This window comes from Eupeodes corollae, chromosome 3 (genome assembly GCF_945859685.1).
Source record: "Eupeodes corollae chromosome 3, idEupCoro1.1, whole genome shotgun sequence".
NCBI classification, from domain to species: Eukaryota; Metazoa; Arthropoda; class Insecta; order Diptera; family Syrphidae; genus Eupeodes; species Eupeodes corollae.
In genome coordinates, this window is record NC_079149.1 from 23,309,310 (window position 1) to 23,332,013 (window position 22,704).

Below are 22,704 nucleotides of genomic sequence, written 5' to 3' on the forward strand. Positions count from 1 at the left end.
AATTACCGTCGTGGCTGGATTGCAGTACCAATTTGCACAGTTGTATGTTTTTTTGCCTTATGTCGTCAATAAATTCACGAATTCTGTCTTTATATTTTTCAAGGTCACGAAGCAAAAAGTATAAATGGGGTCAAATCACAATCGTTGAACAAACTTTTCCTACAAAATTGTAATTTTATTGCGTTGTTGAAGTGTATATCGTTGCATTTTTAGTAAAAAAGATAAAAAGCTCCAAAAGTGACAGTTTGAAGCTCTTTTAAGAAAACCATTGTCTCTTCTCTTTTTTTATCTATTAGTGTAAGTCAAATGGAGTTTTCCATGGGTAAATTCTGATTTGCTTTAAAAATTGATTTATTTTTGTGGCGCATGGAACACGATTGTTATTGTTTTCGCCATTGTATAAGTGTTGTCAAATTCACAGCTTAACATTTTTTTTTAATGTTATTCATGCAATGAGGAGCAAATTCTGATCTGTAGGTTTCATCTTAAATCAAAAATTAATCAATTTATTTTGCCCATGAAAAGCAAAATATAGAGGAAATTTGTGTTTTGCCTTATCTAGATCAAGAACAAGTTTATTTATTTTACCCATGAAAAACCCCAAAAATAATGTGATCAAACATAAAGAATAAATTATCTTAAATGTGAATAAACTTAATAAAAGACTTCGTATACGCCTCACTTTACTATCTTATTACATGCACACATGTACATTATGAATGTTTCACACGAAACAAGACTATATCCTAATTTTTGGTTTAACTTTTCATTGGAAGGTGTAAAATGTTCCTAAAATTTCTACCATCTAGGTATTTAAAACACAGAATTTATTGGCCCCAAAAAAACTTTCTCCATGAAAATAAACATAGCCACTAACTTTTATGGTGCTAAAGTCAAGAATTATTGTATCTTCTAGCAATTATTCAAAGAATGAAAAACTATAATGCTTCTTCCACTTTGCCACTGCTTATATTGCCTCCAAATTCCATTGAACTTAATCTTAACCCTTTTCACATCTTGACATTAAAAATTCAGTTCGCAATCATAAAAACAAATACATAACTCTTATAGTTTATTTAGCTAAGTAAGAAAATTCAATTATTCAGGGTTAAATGTTTGGTTCTTTGTATTCAAAGAAAGCAAACGACATCATTTTTATTTAAAGTCAAAGGTTGAAACTTTTATGCATCAATGTTCCAAAACACACCACACCAACAATTACCTAAATAAAAAAAAACGCTATCAAAAGAAAGTCAAACGAATGAGAGTCTCGCATAACGCAAGCTACACACGCGTTCTTCTATAATCCACTCACGTCTGATGGCTGTAAATTTAGAACAACACCGCCACTGAACTAAAAAAACAAATACAAAACTTACCTACTGTTCCAGTTTCGAATTCAAAACGATTTCCAATAACACAAAACAAAAAATAAACAAACCATATGAAGGGCTTGAAATTGTGTCATCGAAATCAAATGCTCTGGCTCACGAGGTTCTTTATTATTGCACTAGATAGACAATTATCACCCACCTTCTCCTCGTAGCGTAGCTGTCATAGAACGATAGAACAAAAAGTACCCACAAAAACCAATGATATAAACAGTGCGATTTATGTTGTCAATCAATCCAACCCACACCATCGACCTCATGCTAATCATCGTTAGCGGACCCGGACAGCTCCATCAGAGAGTAGTTCTATTTATTCTATGTACTTTGCTGCCGGCTTTACTCGACTCTCGTAATAATGTGTCCAGAATGAGTAAAATGAGGTCTGGCAAGTACATTGCGTCGAATCAAGTCAAGTCGAGCCGAGTCGAGTGTTTGTGTCAATGTTATTCTAGACGTCATGATTCACACAGAATTTCCATGGAATATCAAAAAATAAAGAAATCAAATGCGATTAAATGGGGCAGTAGCCGATATGTGGTATGAAGTATGGAATATAGTGTATTGGGTATGCCTCTGCCACCATACCACACCGTTCCGGCCATCGCCCCATATAACAATAAGTTTAAGTCGATTCATTTAATTTATTTTGTTTTATATTTTTTCAGTTTTTAACAATAAAAAAAAGGAAAACAAGAAGAACAGAACACAAGACAAAAAAAACGGAACCTAATCGAAAATGTCATTTCGTGTTGTACGAAGTTCGAAATTTCGTCACGTCTATGGCCAGGCACTGAAACGTGAGCAATGCTATGATAACATTCGGGTATCGAAAAGCAGTTGGGATTCAACATTCTGTGCTGTAAATCCCAAATTTTTGGCAATCATTGTCGAGTCAGCTGGTGGTGGAGCTTTTATTGTCTTGCCACACAATAAGGTAAGTTTTATTTTATTTTATTATTTGTTTCTGTTTGTCTTTTAAATTGATTTTTCTACTCGTTTTATTTTTAGCACCATTGATTTCCTGTCTCTCGATCTTAGAGTTTTTAAATGTTAGCAACAGATTTAAGATATATACCACCGTCAAATGAGTCATAAATTTTATCGATGAGTCGTGAGGAATGTTTTGAAAATAAAAAAAAAAAAAAAACAAGAAATGTCTGGCAACTCAGAGAATACATAATTATTCATTGTCTCAATTTTTATGAATTAAAATGGATATAAGATTCTTTTTTTTTTGGCAACCGTACCGTCACAACAGACGGTAATTGTCATTCTCTCTCTCAAGCGATTTAAATATTTCATTTTTCAATATTCATATATGTACCTACTTGTTTGTATTATTAACAATATAATTAAACAGAGCCAAATTTAAAAGTGTTTAAAATGTAATTAAAATATTTTCACTTAATTTATTTGGGCAGTTCATATTTCTGAGAATTTTTCGATTCAGAATTTCTCACCTTAACTTCATAAATTTGTATTTATTATTGTCTTCCTGTTTGAATTGTGTAACATAAAATGTTTTAAAGTCCGAATTTTAAATATTCTAATCTGAAAGCAAAATCTGATTTTGTTTTAATGACCTTTGTTTAGTAAAAGATAGAGTCAGTGGAGTAATTACATATTTTCTTTACTTTCGATCTTTAACCCTCAAAAATCTATAATATATCTAATCTCAGAATCTTAATACCAAAAAACACGAGAAACTTATATTTCTGAGAACACGAACATTTCAGAAAACTCCTAAAATAAATGTATGGTTTTGTTCAAACTTGTATGTTAAGTTTAAGTTATGACAGTTGTACACTTTGTATTAAATTAGGTTTTGAAAAAAAAGATAAAGTTGACGTTAGGGAGCTTATTTTATAAATCCTTCTTTTTACGCTTCCAAACGTCACTATTTTTAGCTTTTATTTCAATATCTGCATTGAAATGCTGCAACGCAAATCAATGTACATGTCTACTTAGCCCTTAGTATTTAATTTAATTCAAATTTATATTGGCCAGTTGAAATTAATTTTCGAGTAGCTCGGGGCTAAATGATTGATTGAAACCTTCATTATGAGTAAATCTTTATTGAGTTCTACCTTTGAACCAATATAATGCTTTTCATTACATGTTTTAAGTTCGTAATAGTTTGGTTACCTCTGGAGCATTACCATTACTCTAAAGCTAACCCCTTTTGTTGTCAAAGGATAAGGTACTTAAAGCGATAAACACCACAATCTTAATTCCAATGACGTTGTGCAAATTGAGACAAATCTTTTCCTTCTAGTGCTTTTAGCTTAAAGCAACCTCTTTTGAAATGTACGATATTTTAATTGAGTAGAAAACGTCTAAGGTTTCGGAGACTTCCTAAAATCAGAAAAATTAAACAAAACAAATGTATGTATTTCGTGATCATTAGTTAACTGAAATCCATATTGAATTCTCCAACTCTTAACTATAAAAACCCGCCTTTTCAAGATGATGGGGGTTCCATTTGAAGACCTAATTTTTTAATAGAATATAATTGCCCAATGATACCAAAAAAATAGAAATTTGCCCAACACAAAATCTTGCTAACTTCAATGTTTTCGATTTTTTTCCAAAACTATGAGTTTTACTAAGAAAAAGTGTAGCAATCTTGTTGGTGTAGAATTACAGTAGCTAAAATGTAAAAAGACAGTTTTCGAGTTATTTTGATAAAAATGAAAACTTACCCCCCCCTATTCACCCTGTCAACAATTTTTGCTCCAGTCATAAGCAGGTTCAACGTAAATTTTGACCAAAGCAGCTAACTTATTTTTCAAGTGACATACATTTTAAACTTGGACCATTACTTCATGAGCCTACACCTTCAGTTCATCGTACAAATACAAAAATTATCAAAAACATCATTGTCAACAAAATACTCCTCAGGCAAGCTACAAGTCCTTTACGACTTGCATTTTGTATTGCTAAGAAATATTTCTTATTTCTTTTCCAATTTTACAAGAATCCCTTTTACACAAAACGTTAAATGGATTCGTGCAAAAAAAATCATAGAGTAATAAAGTTCAGCTTTCAGTTGAATAAAAAAAAACATGATCAATTGTCATTTTGACAGAAGCAGACTTGACTTGATAGTCAGGGAGATTTTTCTTGACTAACTTTCCAGTCAACTTTCCAATTTAATTGTCTTTATTGGAAGGCAATTTTTTGGCAGCTGGCCAATCAGATGCTAGAAACTTACCTTACTTTGCAATCCCTTATGTCATCTGTACCTGCCCAATGTCTATAACCAGAAGTTGCCAAAAACAAGTATTTTTAAGGGAAATCAATGGATTTTGATAATAATCAGATCATCTTCAAAGCGAAATTCTGCTTTATGATGTGATTTATTTTTATGATCTAAAAATTAATTGTTCTATTTTACACCAGATGACATTTTGTCTATTAAAGTCTTGTAGCATTTCCAACTATGTATTTCGATAAAAATATTACCATTTTCATATATCTGAAAACGAAATATTTTGTAACTTCATAGTTGTTATCTAAAAAAAGAACAACAAAATCATCAAATCAAAATAATAGAAGGGCAACTCTGATCTGAACGTCATAAAATATATTTTATTTTCTTGCTCTGATCGGGATTGCATAATTGTAATAATAAAACGTGGCCAATATCAATGCGTTGTTGAAGTGTGTATCGTTCCATTTCTAAGCATTATCGTAGTTTCAACTTTCCAAATGTCAAAAGATGATAGTTTCAAAGCTGACAGCTGCCCAAATTGCGGCCTTCTCAGAATAAAATCTCTTAACAAAAAACCTCTCTTTGTACACGACCGAGATAATAGGCTCGTGGATTGGAATATGTCAAATAAATAGCATTTATGTGGATGATTATTATAAATCAAATTGATTTTAAAGGCGTATCTTTAAAATAGCCAAACCGAGCTTAAAAATGGGCGACTGTGCACAGTTTTTGAGCCGGATTAAAAACTTGCCTGAAAATCATCCGGCAGGAATGGAATTGAACTACACCGTTAAAAAAATAATTCTGGACTTCCATAGAATGTATTTTCGGAAATGTATTTGAGATTGTAAGTCGACCGGCTGAAAATTGTATTAGTAGAAAATTGTATTCGGCACAATAAAAAATCCAGTATTGAGATAAACACAGCGAAAATCTTTTTTGACGTAATTGGAACCAGTTAAATGATCGATTTTTCGAAATTTCTAGAGAAACATAACTTTCTTAATTTTATCAATTCTTACAAGCAGTCTTCTTAAACTATAAGTACCTTAGCTTTTCTATCACTGACTCGTTTTCGAAAATAAACGTGATTCCATCGAAAAATCTTTTACTATTGCAAATTATTCAAATCAAAATTAAATTTGTATAAGTAAAAATCATTTATGTCATATTTAATATATTTTCAAAGAAGAAAAATGATAAATTATTCATTTCCTTTGAAATTGTTCCTTTCTCACAAATATTCTTTACTTATACTCATTATTATTTATGTGAAAATTAAATTTAAATATTTTAACATGATGTTATTTTTAAATCCCAATCTGACACACGGCCAGAGATACTTATCTCTTCCCCTAAATCTACTGCGCTACAAGAATCATTAAAATTTAAAATACTGATGTTTTTATTTAAGTTGACATTTCATTAAATTTGAATTTCATCACAAATGAAAAATAATTGAATTATTCTATTTGACAACATTATTTTTTTTTAAATAATTGCAAATTAAAAATTTACGTAAGTCATCATCATAATGTACAATTAGTTTTTGCGTTTTCACTTAACGCCTAATCAATCATCATCCAAAATATGAACCCTCTCAATTCTTTTTAAAACAATTCATAAAATTTTCAAAACAATAAAAACGCATAAAATTAGCCAGAACCCTTAACACACCACACATCCGCCTTGTGTGAAAAAGAAAAACGGTTACCTCAACAATAATTGGATCCTGTCCAATCAGAAAAATCTATTTAAATCTCAAAACAGCAACAGAATTTAAAAAAAAAAAAAAAAAACAAATAAAACAAATTAAATTATTATGGAAATTTTTAAAAATAGGTCGGCAACCGAGAACGGTGTAGAGATATGTTTAGAAAGTTAAAAACGGCTTCGCCTCGACTCTTTCTATCTCGCAGTCGCACAATCCTCCGTGTCCGTGTGGTCCTATTGAACGATTTCCCGTTTTTCACACACTTACTTACCGTTAAATAAGTTTTAAAATTAGAAAATTACTCACCACATTTTAGAATACAAGCGCGCGCAGCAGCAGCGTTACCACACGCCGCTGTCGCTGCCTCTGCCGCCGTCGTCGTCGCTCACTCATTTGCCGGTATGAAGGCGATTTTATTTTTGAATTCGAAAAAAAACCATTTTAGGATATTTTCGAAACTTTGGGCGAGTGTTTTGCAGGTCTATTGGACATTTGTTTGCCTATTTCTATACCACCACCGAACTGTGATGCTTAAGCCGGTTCGTGTAGCCAAAGTGTCGCACAAATCCAACAGACAGTCCTCGCTCCAGTTTTTGTTTTATTTATTACTTAGTTTTGTTGTTGTGCATTTTAAAGATGCACTTTCTCGATGAAAACGAAAAGAATGATGCACTCAGTCTCAGAAGGATATCGAATAGTTTGCTGCAATTTTATTTTAGAATTTAGGTTGTCAAGTGGGCGGGAGCCGCATCGCTGTTTGTTGTCCGTCGGCTGGTGGCCGGCAGGTGATGATTTGTGAGGCTACAATACTTAAAACAATTATTTTGGTAAATTATTACACGTTTTATGGCATGTAATTAATATTTTTAAGTGCGGACGTGTGCATAATTATTTTTAAATTTTTTTCAAAGGTCATACTATAACTATAGAAATAGCGTAATGGAAAATATTCAATATTTTGAGTTATTTTTGGATTGAGAAAGAGAAAGTGGTATTTTTTTGTTAATCAAATTCAAATAGAAATGATTTAAGACTCATTAAGAAAGCAAGTGGGATGTGGTTTTTTTGATTTTGTTGACATAAATTAGGTAATAATTTGCACCTGTTTAGCAAAGATTAGTATAAAAACTATTAAATAAATATTGTTATAATTTTTCATAGCGGTAAATCAAAATAGATTTTGTAAAAATATTCAAAATTTAACAAATCAACTCATTTCTAATTCCAATCAAGTCATTTGACCAAATGATTCATGACCTTAACATCGCTGAATTATTAACGTCACTTGAATTCCGTCGTAATAGATTAGATTAGATAGATTTTTATTGCTTAACATTTTTTTTTTTGAATAGTTTACTATTAAAATTAAATATTATCTTCAGAAACTCTCATTAACAATTCTCCTCCTATAATTTAGAGGCAGTTTGCAGTACAAATACAGTTTTTTAACAATTTCAATTTCGTTCAAAAAACCCATTTTAAGAACATTTCTCCTGATATCTTTGAGAATTGGACATTTGCCCATGAAGTTAAATACGTCTTCTCTCACTTGTAGATTGCATAAGGAGCATAATATTGGTAAATCCTCCCTATGTGGAATGAAGTTAAGAGGTACGAGTTCACCAAGCCGCTTTACCATCATCGAAATCTCATCTACGCTGTATTTGCCCCGGAAATAGTTCTTCGCCTCCAAATTGTGATTGAGTTTACTGTAAATTGCTCTGTGCAGAGACCCAGTTGCTTCACTAAGGCATTTTTCCCATAACATATCATGAATTCAAAGTTATCTATTATAAGGTCCATGTCACTCTCCCTAGAAAGTTTCATCCATTCTGCATACCATCCCGACCTCTCTCGAATAGTTTTAAGTTGCACTATCTTCGGTAACCGGTAATTATCCATATTCATGATTTTGAGCACATAATCAATCTGTATTTAAAGTGTCCGTACAAAGAGTGGCTGCAGTCCCGTTTCCAACATAACTATATAGTTCGGCGTATTAGGTGGCAGCCGGAAGATCCTTTTAACGTAGAAGCGTAACAATTTTTCCACATCTTTATATTGCTTCACTCTTCACACTTGAGCTGCATAAAATAAAATAGATTCAGCTAATGCCTTAAACTTACTGCTGTGTGCGATATTTCTGTTTGAGAAACACCTAATCCAAGATGCGCTGATGGCGGCTTTTGCACTTGAAAGCTTTTTTCTCATATGCGTTTCCATATTTAAATTTGTTGTCAAAATCACTCCAAGGTATTTGAACTCTTTGACAATCTCTATATTTTCCCCATTGTAGTTCCATTTTTCATTAAGGCAGTTTCTACCTCCTCTGTTCTTGAAAATCATGATCTTGGACTTTTCCATGTTTACTATTAGGTTCCATATTTTACAGTACTTAAAAATCCGGTTTATCATAAGCTGTAGTGATTCTGGAGATGATGCGAGAACCATAATATCATCCGCAAACAAGGGTGCTTTAATTAACTCTCCCCCGTTTTCGATACCAGCAGGTAAGAAATCGACTAAGTCTTCGATAAATAGAGCGAATAAGCTTGGACTCATCGTGCAACCTTGTCTAACGCCTGATTCAGTTCTAAACCAATTCGACCTTTCTGCACCATTCCAAACTGCTGCATTAGTATCCATATACAGGCTTTGCAATTTTAACGACATTCTCTTACCCAAGAGCTTGCCTACTCACCGTGTCAAATGCAGACTTAAAAACCACAAAAACGCGTATAACTTTTTCCTTCTTCTTATAAATGAAAACGCAATGCTTTTCAGAACAAAGATATGATTGATTGTTGAGTAACCGATTCTAAAGCCTGCCTGTGATTCTTTCAACAGCTTATTTTTTCAATCTATTTATTTAGCCGTGTTTGCAGAACAGCTGTCAATATTTTATATCACGAATTTACAAAAGATATTCTTCGATACTTCGACATCTCAGACCAGCTTCCTTTTTTGTGGATTGGAAAATAATTGATTCCCTAGAGTAATCATACCTGTTTCCAACAACTCGTAGTAAACTGCAGTAAGCTTACTTATTAACTCAACGATTCCATACTAAAAAAATTCCGCTAGTATCCCATTGAAGCCTGCCGCTTTTCCATCCTTTATTTTTTTACTTTTTCGTTGGTCCAAAACTTCATTATAAATACCCGGATGTGCAAAATAAAAGTTTTTTCCTTTATAAACTGGGTTTAGCAATTTTTTAAAATGGTCTGCCAAAAGCAGGGGCTCAACTTGGGATGGATTTTAACGGGTTTACCATTTAAATTGTTCACCTACTTCCAAAATTCAATCGAGTTCATACAATTTGATAACCGTCTAGCTTCTGTCTTAAAGTATTTTGTTTCCTTTTGGAAACACAAGGTCTTGTAATAGGTGTTTGCTTAAAGATATTGTCTTTTAAAGTGCTCATGGCTTGAGCGACGATAAGCTCTTACCATCCAAATGATAATTTTCTGGCCTTTTTACACTCTAGATCAAAGCAGGGGGCAATAAAGCTATCGTGTGCTTTCCTAATACTGCACAACGTTCTCGGATATGATGCTTTCATGACCTCTTCTAACTGACTCAGGTTATATTGTTGATAACTTTGGAGGGAAGTGTTAAGATTTATTTGGTATTGAATTCTATTTTTTGATTCCACCTAAGTTTTGGTATGAGTCTCATAGGGTTTGACTCCTCAGTTGCAATCGAAAGTCCACAAGTCACAACTAATAGAAAGTGATCCAAAAAGGGCACATTTTCAACTTTGAACTCAATTATTCGGTCGTTCCAATTGATTGCCGACAAAAGTATATTCCCCTTCCTTATCCTCCCAGCTGGTTGCATTGATAATTCGAAGACCATAAGAGTTACAAACACCAAATAATTTTGCTCCCATAGCGTTGCAGACTGTATCTTTAGACTTCCGCTCTAACCCTCTAATTCGGTTTTCGTTTCCCGCTTCATTATCAATTCTTGCATTCAAATCTCCCACCACCATCAGATTCGAAGAGCTCTGTTGCGCCACAAATTCTTCAAGTTTCGCAAAATCAGTTTCCAAATGGTTACAGTTGATGTATGTATGCAGTAAACGGTAATTCCGTCGTAATATCTACTGCGTTTTTCCCCTCGAACAATTTAACCGTAATACGCACGTCTTCCGGAATTCTCAATCCCAATTTCGTTCGTACTGTAAACTGCAGAGATTTATTCTAATGCGGTACTTCACGAATGTGGAGAGCTTTACCACAATCAGTTTTACGCTTTTGTTTCAATATCCAGAAAAATTAGACATTTTTGATCATCAAAAATTATTTAAGTAGAAATTGTTATTGTTTAGAAAAAAAATGGTTTTATTGGAGGTATCCTTCGAAAAATATTTTTTTATTAAAAGAAGCTAAGTTAGGAAAAAAAAATGAGAAAATTTCATCACAAAAAAATGGTCTTAAACAAAATTTAAAAGCACGAAGGTTCTTAAAACTTTAATTTGTTTGAACTCAATCGACCCAGTAACTTAGGCTGTAATGGCGAGGACACTAATAGTCAGACGGATCGAATCGATGAAACCACTTTTTCGACTTTTCTATCATAGTAATGTACTGCTTTTTATTAAAATCTCAAGAAATATGTTTAAAAAGTGACGTGCTATACATTACGAAATCATAATGAAAAGTTGTGATCTCGAAAGTTTTCATGCTCAAGTTTTCAAAAAATTAGAAGCTCTAGTTTTACGTATATTTGCACATTCAAAGGCCTTTTGATACCAACATCAATAACTTTAAAGAATTCAAAAATAATTTTCTTTCTAAGTTTTTTGAAAATTTCTGAACTTAGTAGAATTTTCAAAAAGCATTAAGAGGTACACCGTGGATGAATAACATCTGAAGAGACTAGGATCATTCAGACGGGAGCAAAGAAAATGTTCAAAAGTTAATATCAAAAGACTGTAGAAACCAAATTGTTGCTGTCAGGTAGCAAATAGGCATTGAAAGCAACAAGGTCCTTTTCAACCAGCTCAACACAGGTATGGGAATGTGTTGGCAGACTAAATAAATTGGAAAAGTATAAAAAGTCTCATTTCATTGGGCACCGGGGTTCGTTCGAGTCAAGGGCAATGATGTAGAAGATTCCTTTGAAAAGAGGAAGCAACTGCATACTTCACGGTTCCAAATGTGATCAAAAATAATATCAAATTAGAAGAGGAGGCCTAAACGTAAACATTTTGTAATGGACACTCACAAACGATTTTTAGATTCTATAACTCTAAGCAGGAACTACGTATATTAGATTAATAACAGGTCACCTCACTTGTTACTTTAACTTAAATAGATATATAAGTTTCTAAGTTTAAAAAGCCTTAAGTATGAGTAAAAGTATTAACTTTATATAATGGCTTCATTCACCAATAGAACGGTTATCTGCGACATTACCTGAAACAAGAATAAGACCAATTATCAAATCAATCAAAATATTAAATTTTTCATTTAGCTGCCATAACACTAAAAACTACAACTAATCTCATCGGTTTGATATTTTAAGCTCTTATTTCTTCACAACTTCGTTAGATAAAATTCTATGTTTTTAAATTTGTCAGCTCCTTTTTAGAACGAACCATTTCTCTTAACTTGTTCTTGACATTATTTTACTATTTAAAATGTTTTACAATTTTCTGATTTTATTCAACAGGTTGGTAGAATTGCAGCAGATCATCCATTAGTAGGCGGTCACAAAGGTCCTGTTCTAGATATTGCATGGTGCCCACACAATGACAATGTCATTGCTTCTGGTTCAGAAGATTGTGTTGTTAAAGTTTGGCAAATACCTGATGGTGGTCTATCAAGAACTCTTACCGATCCAGTCGTAGATCTTGTATTTCATCAAAGAAGAGTTGGTCTAGTGTTATGGCATCCATCAGCGTTAAATATCCTCCTTACAGCTGGTTCAGATAATCAAGTAAGTTATAAAAAAAAAACTTATTCAAACTCAAAAACATTCCAATTCAATCTGACTAATGTTTTTTTTTTTTAAAAAGGTTGTCATCTGGAATGTGGGTACTGGTGATATACTCGTGCACATTGATAGTCATCCGGATATTGTTTATAGTGCCTGCTTTAACTGGGACGGTTCGAAGTTAGTAACAACATGTAAGGATAAGAAAATCCGTATCATAGATCCGCGCACAGGTGAAGTGGAAAGTGAAGCTCTTTGCCATGAAGGATCGAAAGCAACACGTGCCCTCTTCCTGCGACATGGTCTAATTTTCACAACCGGTTTCAATCGATCATCGGAACGTCAGTACTCACTACGAGCACCCGATGCTCTTAGTGAACCAATTGTGATGGTTGAGCTGGATACGTCTAACGGTGTTATGTTCCCTCTGTATGATCCTGATACGAATTTGATTTACCTTTGTGGTAAAGGTGATTCGGTCATACGTTATTTTGAAGTAAGTTCTTCTTGTTTTTTTTTGACAAATGAAGACAGTGTTTTTTTTTATTAAATTCAAATTTATATAGATTACACCAGAACCACCATTTGTACATTATATTAATACGTTTCAAACGCCGGATCCTCAACGTGGTATTGGTATGATGCCGAAACGTGGATGTGATGTTACAACCTGCGAAATATCTAAATTCTATCGTCTCAATAATAATGGACTGTGCCAAGTTATATCAATGACAGTACCAAGGAAATCGGATCTGTTCCAAGAGGATTTATATCCGGATACTTTGTCAGATGATGCTGCATTAACGGCTGAAGAATGGGTTGCCGGACAAGATGCTGATCCAGTTGTAATATCGCTTAAAGTGAGTATCGGAGTAAATGTTAAAAGACATTTATATAGGGGTTGATTTACGAGAGTCTATTCAAAATCAAATTCAATTTAGACTTTTGTCTCCTAAGTGCCATTGAATATAAACAGACTCTCGCAATAAGCTCCTGAGCTTAATTTGAATACTTAAAGTAGCTCATCTCAATACATTGATCGTAAGGATAATTAACGTTATCCTGAAAATTGCCAAGATTTATACAAAATTTTACTCTAAAAGGTTTGAAGAATCACGATGACATTATCGACACCTTAAAAGATTTAAAATAAGCTTTAAGTATTCAAGTTAAGCCAATTTGTTTTGTATTGTTTAACAAAAGTTTTGAAGTGCTTCTATATGCTAACGAAAAATGTACTGCAAAAATGCGCATGTTTTTGAAGAATTTGAACCAAGCATTTAAATGTTCCTAAAAAATAATAACGCCTCCTAGAACTCAATGGTTCTTAAAATGCAATTTGCTTTAAAAAGCACCAAACTATCCAAACCTCTCTAGTCATCAAAATTGACTGGTTAGTGTGATGATTTTCGTTTGATATCGATGATATCAGTTTTATTAACCGCACGTCGTGTGTGAGTGTCCATGTTTTAAGCCAAAAAGAACAGATTACTAAAAAATCTAAAATAGGATCGTGTATCTATTGTACAGGGAGGCTATAAGTCAGGCACCAAATCACTATCGGTGACGAAAAAAGCCAATATCCTAAATAAAAGTTCGAAGACTGGCGGTTCTGGTGGTGGAAGCAGTGGTGGAGGCGGTGGAAGTGCATCAAAGGGAGTCGATCTTTCAATAGGCAACTCGAATGCATCAAATAACAATGATAGTGGTTCTGTTAGTGGCATTAGTGTGAGTATTCATTTCTTGTCAATTTTAGTCGAATTCAAAATAAAATTATTATCTTTTTATTTAGGAAAAGGACCTCCGTGACATAACTGATGAAATTCGAAAACTCAAAGCAATTATTGTCAAGCACGAGAATCGAATTCGAGCTCTAGAAGCTGCATTCAAGGCGCAAGAAGAAGACGTAGCGGATGCGGCTCCAGCCAATAAGTCAGGTGCTTCGTCTGCCAATAATAGTGAAACAAAAACGACGGCGAACGATAACTCCACATCGAGCAAGGATAATGATAAAAGTGCCAACAATGATAGTCACACAAAACTAGCACCTGACGATGTGTAAATTGTCGAAAATCCCCCTTTACCCCTTACCACCTACATCTATATTATTATTATTATTTTCATAACAAAAAATAATTGTTTTATATATATTTAAAAACAAAATGAGAAACAAAAAAAAAAACAGATTTTATGTTTTTTTTTTATACAAAATATTTTATTTTTTACAATATTTTATTTCTTTTGAGAAACAAAAATGTTTTACTAATTAAAAATAATAAACAAAAAGTAAATGATTTTAAAGTAAACAAAAATACTGTTGATGTGTAAGTAAGAGAAAAGAAAAACAATCAACAATAATTATTATTTTAACATTTGTTTTTGTAATAAAAATTTAAAAAAATAAAAACAAACTCAATCATTTATTATATACCTAGAATGAAAGCTGAAACAATTATTAACCTATATACTACGCCAAATTAACATGCATTAAGTACCAAACTGTTGATTTTTATTTTTTTTTTATTAATTATAGTATTTTTTAATTGATAACACAATAAAATAAACACACACACACGAGAAATGTGAGAAGAGCCAACGAATTAGGCTTAATTTTTATATATCATTTTATTTCATTCTTATGTATTTTAGATTTTCTTATTTCTATTTTATTAAATGTAGAATAACTATCATCTGAAAGAGGTTTTATAAATTATTGTAAAAAAAAGATAAGTTTTAAATAAGTTGCAGTTGAAAAGTGTTTTTTAAAATTATTAAATTATTTTATCGATGTTATGAAATTTTATTTAATTAGTATGATGAAAAAGAAAATCAATCATTTTATAAGAAAAAAACAAAAGTTAAACACAAAAAGAAGAGATTAATTAAATTCTTATTTAATATTCATTTGTTATTAAATTGAGATTGTTTTCTTTTTTTATTGTTTCATTCACATTTCACACATCCTATTCCTTTCCCAAAACTGCTTAGACATTTTTTTTGTAATGTAATTTTATTTTAGATTTTATTATTTCTTAAAACGTTTTTTTCGTAAACAATATCGTTTTATTTAGTTTTCTTTTTGTTTTTTGTCTTTATATAATTTTGTTCTATTTTTAGTTTCTTTTTTAATTATTATTTTATTTAGTGTCATCAATAAAAAAAATACTGCTCATTTTAGTTTGGGTTTTTCTTTTCTTTGTTTATTTTCTAGCTGTAGAAATTTGCGTGGGTGTAATTAATTCGGAAAAAAAAACAAATTATTTTATTTTTCATTAAAAATGTCCTCAACATACGCATTGTTAGGTGTTTGAATATTTATATTAATAGTCGCTGCGTTGAGGAAGTGTTTCAGTATAGTAAATATTTATTTTGATGAGATTGTTGTATGAATTTCAACCTTGAATAAGTCTTTAAGGAGGATCGATTGAGATTTTTATTCGAAGGCACAAAAGAGTAAACAAGATTTCCCTTCTTTTGACAGATTTAACGAGCAGGCCTATCACGAATTCCATTGCAGTCGAGAGTATTTACGATTTCCGAAAAACCGTTTGAAGAAATTCCATCGTAATACGAAAATGTATGAGATTTTTCACCTCAAGCATATTTGGGAATAGGATTTTTTGGGATTCGTAAAAGTTTACGATTAAGATGGAATCGTGATAGGGCTGAATATGTTTGCTACTATCCTTAAATATAACATTGATCACGATTTTTTGTTTAAGTTTCAACTTTAGCTTTCTACTTTGGCATTTTTCAGCCTTTTGGTTAAAACGGCTTACTGTAAGATTATTGCACTTGATATTTCAAAGGCATTTGATAGATTTTGGCATCAGGCTCTCTTATCGAAAAACCTCTATCGATGAATCTCTTATTTGTTGGGTTAGAAACTTCCTTTCGGACCGTTCAATTCAAGTAGTATTAGACGGGTTTAAATCTGATATACACTAAATAAACGCTGGTGTGCCCCAAGGCTCCGTTTTGTCTCCGACGCTCTTCCGTATTTTTAAAAATGATAAAACTTCAAACTCACTAAATTGTTTCGCAAATGACAGTGCCCTCAGCTTTTCATATAGCGTTTTTAGATTCTCATCCTTGTTCTTCGGATGTTTACTACCAACGGCAGCTTATGATAAGCTTATTAAATACTGATCTTGACAGCATTGTTCAATGGTTAATCAAAAACCGTGTACTTTTGCAAAAGCGTAACACTCCCCCACTGCTACTTTCCACGAGTGGTACTTTCATCGAGGAGAATGAACAACTATCAGTCCTAGGTATGTTCATCACAAACCACTTGTTGTGGAGTGATCACATATGTGACATCGCCAGAAATGCTGCTAAGTATTTAGGTTTTCCCCAACAATGCGCTAAGTTTTTTATCCCTTCTGATCTGGCTATAATTTACAAAGCTTTTATTCGTCCAAAACTTAAGTATTATTCTCATATTTGGGCTGGTGCCTCAATAACGTACTTGAGTCTTCTAGTTAGAATCAAAAAAAGAGCTCTAAAAATGATTGGAGACCGTTCTCTCACCTAGACATTTGCTTCTCTTGAACACAGCAGAAAGGTTTCATGTCTGTCATTGTTTTATCGCTATTTTTATAAACAATGCTCTTGATATAGCCAGTTAAACAATGTTAGAAATGTCCATCAGTTTACCCTTGAGCCCAATTTTGGTCGTATTGTTAAGTACAGAGATTCTTTCTTTAGCCGGACTACTCGAATGTGTAATGCTTTACCAAGCTCAATAACTCAAAAACTACTAGAGCTATACAATTTTCCAAAAGTGAGACTCGTAACGAGTTTTCGATTAGTTCTTTTTTGAAAAAGACAAAAGAATTTACTGGAAAACTAATACATTACGAAAGAAATATTGATTTGTGTATAGTTCTTGAATGATCATATTCCCCCCCCCCCCCCCTCTTCAATCGAATCAAAATAGAAATAAATCATTTGGAAGCGAAAAAGTGGAAAATGATGACGGTTTTTGAGATTTCAAACATATTTTTTATTTATAAAACTTTGGAAATAATTTTCAGAAATTTTTTAACTGGGGTGGAATCGGCTAAGGTGATTTTTGATAAATGATAATCAAAATAATCGAATTTGATCTACGTAAGGTGATAGTCAAATTGATACCTAAAAAGCTGTCACAAGAAAATGTGACAGTCATTTTCAAACAAATATGTTTATTCCGAATAGAGCTACCAGACGCTTACACAAATGACTGAAAAATTTTCCTAGTTCACTTTGTTTCATTAAAAAAACACATTTATGTAACCGATAAAGCTTACGACATTCGAAAAAAAGCAAGAAAAATAAGATTTGTTTTCAAACATAGAAAATTTGATATTTTTGTTTAGATATTTTATAAGAATGAATTTAAAATTTCACCAATGCTACAATGAATTTTGACAATTTGAATCTGAAATTGTTCAATAGAATTGAATTAAGTTGAATCATCTTACCCAGACGATATGAAAATAATAGTCAATTTGACTATCAAAAAAATGATAGTCAACTATCACCTTAGCCGATTCAAATTATACTTTTCAAAACTATTATGTCAGGAATTTGAGATATACACCTAGTTAAGCAATTCTTTGTTGTCAAAGTATAGTGTATGAATGTGTCTTGGAAGTTTTTGAAAAAAAACGTTGTTTTTACTATAGAGATGACATTTGATGTGTCAGTAAATCTTTTTAAATGTTTTGTTCCTTTCTTCAAATATAAAGCCAAAGCTGCAACTTTCACGAATGAAGTGCATTCTATAAAAAAATTGGAGCTTTATTTTCTTTAAGTACAAATATTACTGTTTTGAAACAATTTCCTCTTTTCGAAATCAAATCACTCCAATCTGGTCGAATTCAAAATATCAAAATATAGAACACTGAAGTTCACTTTATTTTGAGTTCGAAAAAAAAGAAATCGATATCGATAAAAGGGAATTTCAGAACTTCAATTTATATTTTGAATCGAATTCATTCCCAGAATCCGAGTGAAAAAAAATGTATGCATCGACGAGTTTTTCGGTGACCTTACCAAGTTCCATCTCTATAAGTTTTTTCTGCAGCATTATGTTTCCAGGGCGAGATTGTGTCGACGATTTTCGTCGTATATTTGTTTTTCTCTGTCTTCAGTCTTCTGCAGATTTCTTTTAGAACACAAATCAGCAAAAAACTTTTCAAAAACTTCGTTTTGCTTTTGAAGCAGTTGAACCGGAGTGTCCTTCTTTGTCCGTTTCGATCGCTGTTTTTCCACCAAATGTTCTTCATCTTCATTAATAGATATATGTTATTGTTTGATGTTGATGCCGTTTCTGCTACATCAGACTCCTAAATACGAGTTTCATTTAGTCCAAATGCCTTGACCTTGATTCCACTGACAGACTGGCTTAGAGAGGTAATTCTAATGATAGCTTCTTCAAATTCTGATAATGGAATTAAATTATTATTGTTGAAACCGGACTGCACGAAGATTTTGTATCTTTTAGTTCAATTATTTTATTTAAAAACCTTTTTCCATGTAGCACCGTCTTTAGATGGAGGTCCATGGCTATTGAGCTTCACGGCAGCATCTCTCCAAAACCGGTCAGCATCTATACGTTTTACAGAAAAAACACTTGCTACCTCCGGATTCTCTTCCATCAACCTTATCAGTATCAGGACTTCTTTTTGCTCCCTATTGGTCCAATTTGAATGTGACTGTGCACTTTATGAAATATCAAAAAAAAAAACTAATCAATATAACAAATTTCGTTTAATTATCGTATAAAAATTGTTAAAACTTACATCTTCCACCAGAAAATATCTGAACGACATAAAAATTACTTTTAATTCGAATCATTCGAAAGTCAAAGTTTACTTGTTTTTTTTTTTTTTAAATGAACTTTCGATTGAATCACCAAACTTTCGAGTAGATCGAATAAATTTCTCGAATTCGAATAACTTTCGATAGAAAACGAATCTTAATAATTTTGTTTTTTGAGGCTTTGTAAATTTATAAAAAAGCTTTTTTTTAAATAAAATTCGTATCCATAATACTTTTTTTCAATATTTGGTTTAAATGTTTTCAACATCTAATATACTTTTCAAAAAATCCTCATTAGTTGTAATGACGGACGTACAGAAAATTTAAAGGAAAGCTAATGCATAGTTTTGAACAGAAAAATGCAAACTGGTATAAAAGTAATTTTTAGGTTTTGAAATATATTTAAAAAGAAAGAAATAATGTTGAAAACTAGTATGAGTACCAAAAAATTTACTTTGAAAGGTATTTTTTAAACGAAGCAAAATATTTAAAGTTTTTTCAAAATGTTATATAAAGTGAAATGAAAACCCAATCATCTCATAACTAATGAGAGTTTTTTGAAAAATGATTGAGGTACTGAAATTATTTTAACTGTTCAAAGAAGATAAAGATTTGGACTTTTGCAAAATCATCATACATGGTTTTCTTAAAGGCTATTCCAAGTTTTAAAAACAACGCAGTAGCGGTTTTTTGTCATTTTTAAAGAGTAAATTTGTTAACCCTGATATAATTTAGGATAACATAATCCTTTAAAAAATTATTGTTTCATTTGTAAGCCAAAAATAAATTTTAATTTTGTTAACCAATGCAATCTTCAAATTCTTAAACGCCATTGAATAATTAGTTGATAGGTATTGAATTATGAGTTAATTCCGAAATTATATTTGTTTTTACAATTTAATGACATAATTATTCTTTGGAGTTTATTTGAGGTAGAGCGAATTTCTTTCCCAATCCCATTAAAAATTAAGACCAAATTATTTCAAAATTACGTAGTAAATCACAATTAACTCGGAAAGACGTTTTGAAATGTAAAAGAATAAAAGAAATTTGATTTTAAAACACCTTAGTCTTCTTGTCAGTCAATATAAATAATTATCCCAGTTTTTCAATCGCCTAAAAGCAATTCCGTTTGAAATGATCTCACATAGGGTTTAAGTTGAAGCTAGTTCACAGACGTAACAAATTAAAATGAAATAAATTCAAATAATATATGTTTTGTTAATCCAGTGAAAAAACATACAATTGGATGACTTAAACTGGGTATAGGTATAACTTTGGTCCTGAAGTAAATAAAAACTGATTTTTGTGTGAATTAACTTGCTTTTGATTTTAACCTTTTAACAAAATGTATAACCTACAAAATTACTTTTAAAAAAATCATGTTTTGCGAACTAATCTTGGAGAAAATGAATTTTTGAATACATACGAAAAAAGGATTTCACAGGAAATATTATCTTTATAAGTGTGTCAATATACTTCAAACGAACTTCCGGTATAATTTAGTTTTCCTTTCCATCAAAATTGCATCTTATATTGTAAATCTTCCAAAAAGTTAATTTTCGGTGAATAGAAATCCAACGGAATACTAACTAGATTTATATTAAAATATTTGTCCTTGATACCAAATAATTCCAAATTAAATTTTTAGGTATCAATGCTCCAGAGAGATGGTACTCGTGACGTGATGGTTAGTGCGTAGGACTGTATCTTAGGTTCGAATCCTGCTTACATAATATGTGGTCTACAGTTTTTTCCAAAGAGTTATTCTTGTCATAGAAGGTTCTTTCCCCAATTAAACCGAATCCGAACAATTTGTTCGGATTCGGTTTAAAACTGTAGGTCTCCTTCATCCCTGACAACCCTACTCGCACACAGGAATGGTTGAGAGTTGTATGTCATTGGGCCCTATTTTTTAACGGACTATTACGCCACCTAATTCGTTTTTTAATGCTCAAGAGAGGGGTAGGAAATCATTACATACAAAATGAATTATTATTTCTATAGAAAAAAACAATAACATACATTGAAATTTAAGGCCTTACTTTCAAATTCCATAACAGTTTTATTTTGTATTGTGTTTTGAATTGTGTTTTGAATTTTAACTTTATTATATAATTTTTTTAATTTTAAACAAAATAATACTTTTGTATACAAATAAATGTAAATTATAATCTGCAAGACAATAATCTTTTATATTGTAAGCAAATAATAACGAAATTATTTGAATATATAAACAGCTTTCATATTCTGTTTGCTTTAAATCTTTTCTTTTTAACTAATATGTTATTTTATTTATTTAACTACCTATTTTATAATTGTTTAACTATTAATAATTATTCTTGCTTAAACTATTAACTATTCCTATAAGTTATTTTTTTTTTCAAACGAAGAGTGAAATCGAATTTTAAACTAAAATTATTACAAATATGTATTTTAAACAAAAACTAACTACAATATTTTAATGCTTAAACTTACGAACTTATCTAACCCTCCATTTTTAAATTTTGTATTTAAGAACAACTAATTTAATAATTAAATACATTTTTCTACTATACTAACAAATCAACAACAAAGCCTTATTTAAAACAATGTAGCTATGATGTTTTCCAAAATATATAAATATATGAAAATTGTAAAAATTGAAAATAACTAAATCACACAATTTTTAACAAGTATATATATTTCTATACAACATAAATAATAAATAAACAAAACAAAAATATAGCTATGATAAATAATAAAATATAATCATAAATCAAACAAAAAAAACTGTTAAGTCTGCGCCTACCTGGCGAACATCCTAAAATCAAACTAATAAAAAACAAAAACAAAATACAAAATACAAATTTTGCATTGCTCTAAAATCCAACCCATCGTTCGTAAATCGTTTTTGTAAACTATTAGCTAAGTCAAATTTACATACATAAATTTATACATAAACAAAATAATAAATATTTTACATACAAACATTTGTTATAATCAAAATATATAAAGATAACAAAAATATGCATGCTTTTCGAGCTGATTGTTGTTTTTCTTTTCGTTTTTATATAAATAATATAAATGTAATAAATATTAGCTAAGAAAAAATGTACTTATATATTTAAGAAATATAATAAAACTAGTCTCAAAAATACTGACAAAATAAACTACACTAAATATTTGCATAGAATTGTGTTTTTATTTCAAAAAACTGCACAAGACAAATTTGATTAAGGCATAACTTTTGTGCCCAGAAGTCAATCACTTCGAATCAAGATAAACTAAAGCCTACAAAAGCAGGTTAAAACTCCTTATATTGATAAAAACTCCTTATTAATAAATTTTCGTTATTTAACTTATCTTTTATAACTCCCAAAATCATTGAAGGTTAGTAAATGAATTTTTTACTTGCACTAGGAAAAAGATGACCCTAATGAAGATATACAAATCTAGATCTCAATTGGTCTTTTGGGACGAATCCTGAAAGATTTCTGTTCTTCTATTCTATTCTGGCCTAAAAAGAACCGTTATATCACCGTTTGGTAATATAAAAAAGCTAACTAGGATAGTTTTAAAGACTTTTTAAGGAATCTTAAGCGATTAAGGTAATTCTTCTCTACACCCAACTTTTGGCTTTCGTGTGT

The 22,704-nt window shown here is 31.2% G+C and overlaps 1 protein-coding gene across 2 annotated transcripts in view; it reads left to right on the forward strand.

Moving 5' to 3' along the window:
- LOC129949421 (coronin-1C-A) overlaps positions 1-14,829 on the forward strand; it is a 37,959-nt gene extending 23,130 nt beyond the window's left edge. Inside the window, exons 2-7 of one of the 2 annotated variants that reach the window (XM_056060872.1) lie at positions 2,057-2,325; positions 12,002-12,268; positions 12,348-12,761; positions 12,832-13,125; positions 13,775-13,993; positions 14,058-14,829. In XM_056060872.1, coding sequence (XP_055916847.1) covers positions 2,128-2,325; positions 12,002-12,268; positions 12,348-12,761; positions 12,832-13,125; positions 13,775-13,993; positions 14,058-14,327 — 1,662 coding nt within the window. In that variant the 5' untranslated portion in view covers positions 2,057-2,127 and the 3' untranslated portion in view covers positions 14,328-14,829. The remainder of the gene's footprint in view (positions 1-2,056; positions 2,326-12,001; positions 12,269-12,347; positions 12,762-12,831; positions 13,126-13,774; positions 13,994-14,057) is intronic. The other variant, XM_056060873.1, reaches the window with a different exon arrangement.
- Positions 14,830-22,704: the final 7,875 nt, after the last annotated feature.